At 46.2% G+C, this 8,922-nt stretch overlaps 1 protein-coding gene across 1 annotated transcript in view; it reads right to left on the bottom strand.

The window, feature by feature from the left end:
• Positions 1 to 227: 227 nt before the first annotated feature.
• Positions 228 to 8,922, bottom strand: part of adcy6a (adenylate cyclase 6a) — a 57,638-nt gene continuing 48,943 nt past the window's right edge. The window contains 20 exon segments of the mRNA XM_046343337.1: positions 228 to 872; positions 1,217 to 1,341; positions 1,567 to 1,771; positions 1,965 to 2,228; positions 2,344 to 2,476; positions 2,669 to 2,722; positions 2,823 to 2,998; positions 3,176 to 3,334; positions 3,501 to 3,617; positions 3,713 to 3,800; positions 3,883 to 3,980; positions 4,109 to 4,256; positions 4,452 to 4,480; positions 4,742 to 4,870; positions 5,380 to 5,521; positions 6,049 to 6,207; positions 6,483 to 6,610; positions 6,708 to 6,819; positions 8,465 to 8,586; positions 8,756 to 8,905. Of these exon segments, the coding sequence (XP_046199293.1) occupies positions 744 to 872; positions 1,217 to 1,341; positions 1,567 to 1,771; positions 1,965 to 2,228; positions 2,344 to 2,476; positions 2,669 to 2,722; positions 2,823 to 2,998; positions 3,176 to 3,334; positions 3,501 to 3,617; positions 3,713 to 3,800; positions 3,883 to 3,980; positions 4,109 to 4,256; positions 4,452 to 4,480; positions 4,742 to 4,870; positions 5,380 to 5,521; positions 6,049 to 6,207; positions 6,483 to 6,610; positions 6,708 to 6,819; positions 8,465 to 8,586; positions 8,756 to 8,905 (2,667 nt within the window). The 3' untranslated portion in view covers positions 228 to 743.

Raw genomic sequence — 8,922 nt, 5'->3', positions numbered from 1 at the left:
TGCTTGACCTCAAAATTAAAGTTGTTACACATTTTGCCCATACTGAGAAATAGCCTTTGGCACTGAAGTACAAAGACTGAGGATATTGCCGTGCAACAGATTGAGTTAGTGATAATGGCAGACTTCCGCGAGAACATAACAGACAAGTCTTGCCTTGTTTTTTTGTAAATACTTTGGTCTTTGGTCAATATCTTCCCTTCTCAATTATACACACACAAATATGCATGTAGATACACACTTTGTAATAAACTGGATATTTGTGCACATATGTATTCGCACTTTTTCATAAAGGACTTTTTGCACAAAACATCAAGATTAAAATAAATAAGTAACCCAGAAATAAAACATGAGTACCTGTTTCATAATTATCCCGAAAATAAAAAATGACTGGAAAAAATCACACATAATGAAGAAAATAAAAAAAGTAGCCTCATGTACAGCTTTTTCCTTCATTTGACGCAGGCTAAAGGCGTCGTTTTAAATAGACAAACTTTGCAACTTTCAAGTAGCCTCTGAGAGAGAGGCTAGACATGAGAAAAACACTCATCCTAACAAAACATGGCTGCCACACAAGAACACTTTCCTTCTCAAGTCCTGGAGTCTCAATAGTCTTTTCTCTTTGCTCGGGTTTCAAGTGATGGCGTCGCTAGTTGTTAGCCGCGAGCTCGCGGTGCCAGTCCTCCCTCAAGAGTGCTGCCGTGTCCTTGCAGTGGGAATGGTCCCGGCTAGCGCTGCCACGGCTGCTAACTATTGGGCGGTCCATCATTCAGGAAGTAGGTCGTCATTTCCCCTTTCCCCTTGACCTTAACGACCCCACGACACTCCAGAACGTATCCGATATCTGAAAGCACCTGGTGGAGGTCCGTGGTCACCTGAGGAGAGTGCGGAAAAATTAATAACAGAAACAAAAAAGTTGTTGGCTAAAATACAAGGTGAGACATTTTTTTTGCACTATGGCCGTGACCTACTTGTTGTGTGTACGTACTCACATGTATATGTAACTGACAGATGCACACACACAAGCACACTACATGTTTAATGATTTTAAATGTATGTAATTTGTCAAGTATTTTGTCTGTAATGTCTTTCTTGTTGTGTCGGACCCCCGCAAGACTAGCTGTCGCCATTGGCGCCGGCTAATGGGGACCTTAATGCAAAAAAACATTAGGAGCTGAGTATGAGCTACTGAGTGTTAACTGATTGACATCCTCCATACCTGAATGCGGTCGGGGACTCCTGTGCTGTCCATGCGACTGGCCACGTTGACCGTGTTCCCCCAGATATCGTACTGTGGCTTCCGTGCTCCAATCACCCCTGCCACCACTGGCCCAATGTTCAGACCTGAGAAAAGAGAGCCAGTTATTAACATAGCGGTTATTCATTCCAAACTCACGCATCCAACTAAATTCTACTCCATTTACTATCAACCAACTCTCTCTTTGGTCTGCCATACCGGTTTCGACCCCACTCAATTCCTGTCTGTTTCAGGGGTTCGTGTGAACTTCAACCTCACCTAGCTTGTTTAAAGCTTTGTTTTCACTTTTTTTTCAGACTGTTTCCCCTCACCTATCTTCATCTGGAAGTTGTTGAAGGAATGCTCGTTGATGTACTTCATCTGCTCCCTCAGTCTCATGGCGTAGTCGGCCAGAGCCGTGATGTGGGAGCGGCCCTCGCGGTCGTAGGTGGAGTCATTGAGACCCGAGGCGGCCATGTAGGTGCTGCCGATGGTCTTGATCTTCTCCAGCTGACGGAACCTCTCCTCACTGATGATCTTAGAGCAGGACAAAACACACACAGGCTCAGGTTCGAGACAGACCAAAAAAAGAATCCTGTTTAAAATGCATGAGGACCAAAGATGATAGTACCAAAAATTCACCAAAGGGCAAAAGACACTGAATTAACAATGATACTCGGCCTCCGAAATCCCATGGGCTAACCCTCTCCTATCCTCCTATCCTCTTTACCTCGTCAAAGTCGGCGATGATCTCGTTGAGCAGCCGGAGGCACTCCACTCCCTCGTTGTTGGCCTCCAGCTCCACGTAGAACTCAGAGAAGTTGGAGATGGAGGCGAACATGACGGCCACACACTCACAGGACTGGTAGTAGAGCTCGTCGTTCCTCCGCTCCCGCGCCAAGAAGTGAGCGGCCACGTCCTTGGGCAGGATGTTGTGGAGGAGGCGGCGGTTGTACGCCTGGAGCTCCTCCATCTCCTCCTTCTCTTCTGTGGCCTGGAAGGAGGATGTGAGGGAGCAATGCTAAGATAGGTGGGGGGGGGGACATCTTACGCTACACTGTTCTGCTTTAGTCAAGGAAGAGGAGTGCTCCCCTGTAGGCTCATGGTACCTGTAGTTTCCAGAGGAAGTCGAGGCGTGACGTGGACTCCACCTGCTGGGCGTGGAGGTAGAGCGCCAGCACAAACACAGTGAGAATCACAGGAGTCATGACCCTCAGGGAAACTTTGGTCTCACTGAACGGGCTGCAGAGAGACGGAAGAGGAGGTCAGAGAGAAATTGCTAGAAAGAAAACAAAGAAAGACACAAGCCAAACCGCAGAAAGACGGAGTGAGTCAAAGAAAGAGAAACTGGGCCATACACACATCCCTACACAGATCTAAAATAATTTTTCACAAATTTAACGATTTCAGAAAAGCTTTTGAATCCAAACCTACCACTCGTCTGTAGTTTCATTGAAACTGGACCATTGAATAGTTTCATTGAAATCACTGGAGGTGAAAGATAAGAAAAGGGTTTAGTCAAATCCACTTTCAAAGGAAAACATGTACGACCATGTTGTGCCCTCCTGAACGCAGCCACAGTACTCACAGGGCATTGGAGGTGACGAAGAGGTCAGCGTTGTCGAACAGCGCCACCTGTGGCCACTCCACCAGCAGCAGGAAGGTGAGCTGGATGAGCAGCATGAGGGCCAGCTTGCCTATACTGCTGATCTGGAGGAACACTGAACACGCCAGCAGGGTCAGCAGCACACTGTAGCTGAAATACTGAGGGAGAAAAGGACAGAGAGGATTTGTCAACTTTTAGTCTTCATTGACGGATTGATGATCCGATTGATCTGTTATTACGAAGAACATGAAAGGTATTTTCTGGTCCATATAAAGACGTGTGAAAAACGTTGTTTTTCAATCGGCATACCTGACATCAGTGACACACCCACTCACCTCTGGGAAGGGGCATGAGGGGCCCTGGCTGGGACAGATCTCTAGACCCCCGTCTACAGACACAGACAGGTTGCGGATGAGACATGGCGTCACCATGGCAACAGAGATGTTCAGCTCCCGGGAGATACAGACCACCAAGCTCTCTGTGTCACAGGCAAACTGCAACAGAGGAGACGCACACAAAAATGTTAATTTGTGTGTGTGTGTGTGTGTGTGTGTGTGTGTGTGTGTGTGTGTGTGTGTGTGTGTGTGTGTGTGTGTGTGTGTGTGTGTGTGTGTGTGTGTGTGTGTGTGTGTGTGTGTGTGTCAATCTGTTCAGTCTCACCATGTTGACAAAGGCAGAGATGAAGACAAGGATGATGGTGAACACCCCCACCAGAGTGCTGTTGGTACGAGACTGGACTATCTTCTTTGACACCGTCTGCATCGCAGCTGGAAACAGCTGCAGGAGAGGAGGAATAGAGGAAAGAGAGTTTAGAGTCCGGGATGCACGTGGGTGTGTACACTAGGTAATGTGTGTGTCGTGGGGTTTCGTACCTTAACGCAGGAATATATGGCACAGATGAAGAGGATGTTGGCGAGGATGATGAAGATACTGATGTAGATCCCTAGCATGACCGGGGTGCTGCAGGACAAGACACACAAGCGGAGGACTCAGAAACGTGTACGCGCACGTGCGTGCGCGTGCGTGCGTGTGTGTCACTCACTGTGGAAATATGACAATCTGGATGAAGGAGATGAAACAGAAGACCAGGAGAGTACAAGCTACGTAACCCCCGAAGCGATCGTCCACCTTCTTCGAATACTACCAGAGAGACAGATCAAAACCCGTTAAAAACGGACTCAGCAGAAAGCATCAGGGGACTTTGACAGTGGATAGGGACGACACAATACTCCAGGGATGAACTAAATAATGCCCAGAGGCCGACGGACCTTTTTTTCCAAGCTGGACGTCTGGAAGGTGAGCAGGAACTTCTTGACGTGGTCCTTCCTCAGCTGATCGATGCTGCGGGCGTCGATGGCTCGCCCCAGAAACTCATCCACCTCATCCTCGGGGTTCATTGCCTCCTGGGCACCACGGCTGGAAAGGGGGAGAGTAGCGAGGGAAGGGGGAGAGGCGGGAGCGAGAGAGCGAGGGAGAGAAGAGAGGTCAAATGGTAAGACCTTTAGAGTACGCGAAAGTGTATCTTGGCGCGTGAGCCTGTCTACCTGGGTGTGTATATAGGTGACAGTATGCGTGTGTATCCCAAAAATCCTCAGGGCAATAACCACTCACTTGTCTTTGCTAGATGACTCATCAATCCCCTGAGAAAGAGAAAGAAAATTGGGATGAACCAACATACAAAAACACAGAGGAGAGATGTAAAACAGAGGGCAATAGATAAAACCCTGGCTGTGAGAAGTGCAGCTGGCCCTCAGGAGACAGGGGAGGAGAGACAGCAGAGACAATTGGTGGACACACAGAGCTCTCTCAGGAGAGGTGACATTAATAGGGTGAGACGATTGAGAGACTATAAGTAGAAGCCGGAGAGGTACAGATAAGCCGAGAGAGAGGTCCCGTCTCACCATCTGTCTGAAGACTTTGGAGTCCTTGGTCCTGGAGAACCTTGTGTCGGGCACCCAGGGAGGCATCAGGCCCTCGTTGGAGTTGGACCGCGTCCTCTGCATCTTGGCCATCATGTCCTTCTCGTCTTTCTACACAGAGGAAAGCACACACACACAGAGAGAGAGAAAGGTTAGACAAATTGATCCGGTGAAACCCTGGTGTGGATTAAAGGGGTGCAACCCAACATAAAAAAAGACAACGGTTATTCCTGCTCACTTTTTAAGGCATCCCCAAGAGTTTCTAAGCCTGGTGGAAATGTAAAGCTGATTGGAATGGGTGAGAAACATTACTGATCTCTAGTGTCCAGTATAATGTCTGTGGCTAAATAGAGTACAGCTAGGGACCAAACGATGAATGTTCCAGTCGCGTCGGGGACGACTTTAACATTTTAGCTAACCCTAAACCCTTCTCCTAACCTTAACCTACTCCTCCTAACCAGCTATGTTCATTCTCCTAACCAGCTGCGCTAGTTGTCATAACCTGCTACATAGTCACTTTCGGTCCATAGCGGTACTCCCATCTTGCCAAAACTCTGCATACTGTAACAGAACTGTATGTGTGGTGGTTGGCAGGTGTAGGAAATAGTTTTGTTACTAACCCTTTTCTGGCTGCAGCCCAGCACCAGGAAGGTCTCGATGCTGTTCTCCTTCAGGTAAGCGTTCCTCTCCCCCCCGAACCCAGGCTCCACCTCATAATCCCCATTCAGATACTGCAGAGTGGCCTTGGTGATGTGGATCCTCCTGGAAAGGGGACACAAGGTCAGTCTCTCTCTCTCTGTGTCTGTTTTTTATTTATTTTTATTTCACCTTTATTTAACCAGGTAGGCAAGTTGAGAACAAGTTCTCATTTACAATTGCGACCTGGCCAAGACAACGCAAAGCAGTTCGACACATACAACGACACAGAGTTACACATGGAGTAAAACAAACATACGGTCAATAATACAGTATAAACAAGTCTATAATACGATGTGAGCAAGTGAGGTGAGATAAGGGAGGTAAAGGCAAAGAAAGGCCATGGTGGCAACGTAAATACAATGTAGCAAGTAAAACACTGGAATGGTAGATTTGCGGTGGAAGAATGTGCAAAGTAGAAATAAAAATAATGGGGTGCAAAGGAGCAAAATAAATACAGTAGGTAAAGAGGTAGTTGTTTGGGCTAAATTATAGGTGGGATATGTACAGGTGCAGTCATCTGTGAGCTGCTCTGACAGTTGGTGCTCAATGCACTATGTGTCTGTGTGTGTGTGTGCGTGTTTTTCCCTCACCCTGCCTTGCCCCCAGCCTCCATATGGTTGGCTAGTGTGACATCATTGGACCACACGTCAAACTGCCACTTCCTGAGTCCCAGCACCCCACAGTGCACACGGCCACTGTGGATACCCACACGCATGTTCACGTTGACCCCCGTCACCTCTCGCACCAGCCTGCACACACACACACACACACACACACACACACACACACACACACACACACACACACACACACACACACACACACACACACACACACACACACACACACACACACACACACACACACACACACACACACACACACAGAAGATGTGTGTTCCATTTCTTTCCAAAAAACACATGATATCCCAACAGACCGAGGCAATACATTATACATATTTTAATGATATTTCATGTCTAGAAAATATGCCATCTCCCCACACACAGACGTTCCTCATACTCACGAGATGGCCTCTATCATGTCGACGCCCATCTCCACACAGCAGTGGGCGTGGTCAGCGCGGGGCTCAGGAAGCCCAGACACACAGTAGTAACAGTCGCCCAGGATCTTAATACGCAGACAGTGGTTCTCCTGCAGAGAGAGATTAACACAGGACACTGAATGGAGGGAAATGAACAAAATGGGGAGAAGGCGAAAAGAGAGAGGTGAAAGAGAAATGCTCATTTACCGATGCTAGTTTGTCGAAGCGGGCGAAGAGCTCATTGAGTGTCATGACCAACTCCTGAGCCGTACACTGAGATGCCAAGCTGGTGAAGCCCTCGATGTCTGCAAACAGAATACTGAGGAAGAAGAAAAAGATAGGCTTGATTATTGATTGACTGAATTATCAGATGATCCTTTATCCGCCTCCTCTGCTTGTCTGTCTGTATGTCTGTATGTCTGTATGTGTGTGTGTGTGTGTGTATCTGAAACTTAGTGTGTATACTCAGTGCTTTAATTGAATCTGGGCTGGAGCTCCCCATCTTTGGGGATTATCTTATATTGGCTGCTGGTAATTAACTATTCCCTTACTATCCTTAATTAGCCTGCTCTCTATCAAACCCTAAGTGTGTGTGTGTGTGTGTGTGTGTGTGTGTGTGTGTGTGTGTGTGTGTGTGTGTGTGTGTGTGTGTGTGTGTGTGTGTGTGTGTGTGTGTGTGTGTGTGTGTGTGTGTGTGTGTGTGTGTGTGTGTGTGTGTGTGAGAATATTGATCTGCAAGTAACACTTCATTTTTCAAGTAATTACTCAGAGATCGATAGCACTAGAAAGACCATATTTCAGGACAAATAACTTATTTTTGTCCTCTATCACTAGCAACTTTAATTTCATTTTCGGGGGTAAATTAGTTGAAATTAAATCGATCGAAAACAAAACTACCGCAATGTTACTTTTGCACCTGCTGGTGGGGCGGGAGTAACACAGTCTTGGGGCGGAAATAACAGCTGGCGAGAAGTGCACAATATCGGTCTTATCTCCATGTTTCTGGTTTGTAATGCTTGTTACTTTCAACAAATGTACTATCAGCCATCATTTCATGTTTGTGTCGATTTGAATAATCAATGCTATCAAAATGTATGGAAATGAACCGTGCATCAACATCGTAATGTTGCGCAACCACACTATTTTGCCTTAAAATATTAATCTGACTAAAATAGATGAAATAAATATTAACCATCATTTTCTCATCTCACTTTAATGGTATATGTAGTAGATGTTTCTCACAATTGTCAGTGACGATTCATGCTTAGCCCTACCAATAAGGTGCGCTACAGCTGTCCTTGGATAAACATTTGAATTCTCTTCACAAACTGCAAACTCATCCTGCTCAACACATGTCCATGGCTTGACACAAAGTAATTGACCCCCCAGAATCATAAATATATATATATTTTTATAACCACTAACCTGTAGATAAAAGCTAGTGAGAAGCTGATCCTTCAATTCAATTGATGAAGGCATAATTCTAAAAATGACATATATCATTTTCAAACATTCAGTCACTTGTTGATATTTTGCTAACATTATAAAAGCAATATGAACTAGAGACAATGGCCTGTGCTTAAAAGTTTATTTTATTCCAGGTCATCAGTTACCATTGTGTTACTTTTGTTCCACCTGTAACTTCTCCCAGGCTAACACCCAAGACTACACTCTTAGAAAAATGGTGCTATCTAGAACCTAAAAGAGTTCCTCAGCTGTCCCCACTGCTGTCCCCTACAGCCTGGATTTGAACCAGGGTGTCTGTAGTTACGCATCAAGCACTGAGATGCAGTGCCTTAGACCGCCGCGCCACTCGGGAGTGTGATAAAAGCATGACAAAACACATGAACATTGTGTTAGACGTTAGAAGTCATAGCTCTTGTCAGTTTGGTTTGATCAAGTAATGCTGTGAATACAGATGTGTTGTTGTCAGGGGTTATAAAGACGAAAGTGTCTATGCTGACCTGACGTTGTCATGTTTCTGGATGTAGATCTTATGGAACATCATGTCTTCCTTTTTAGCGTTGATGTCGGCCTTCATCTCCATGGCAACATGCCTTGGCAACACAGACAGCAACAGGCGCTCCTGAAGTGTTGGGAGAGAAAAAAAAAACTGTCTAGGTTAGCAGCTGCATTTAATAGTTATGCCCTTCAAAATTCCTGCTTTCTGTCAGTCAATGGAGGTGTTTACAGTGTGTGTCTGTGTGTATCTGTATTAATATATCTGTCTGTCTGTCTGTCTGTGTGTGGTGTACCTGCTGCTGGTTCTCTCTCTGCAGGTGCAGTCTGGCCTGAATGTATCCTCTGGTCTCCTGGAAAGCCTGTCTCTGAGACACCTCGGCAGGGTAGTGGGTACATATCCCAATGATGTTAGTGCACAGGAAGATCAGCACATTGGCGTTCAGCTAGAAGAGAGGAGGAT

The sequence above is a fragment of the Oncorhynchus gorbuscha genome, linkage group LG03 (genome assembly GCF_021184085.1).
Source record: "Oncorhynchus gorbuscha isolate QuinsamMale2020 ecotype Even-year linkage group LG03, OgorEven_v1.0, whole genome shotgun sequence".
NCBI classification, from domain to species: Eukaryota; Metazoa; Chordata; class Actinopteri; order Salmoniformes; family Salmonidae; genus Oncorhynchus; species Oncorhynchus gorbuscha.
The sequence above is the reverse complement of the archived record's forward strand: the minus strand, read 5'-3'. Positions and strand labels throughout refer to the sequence as shown.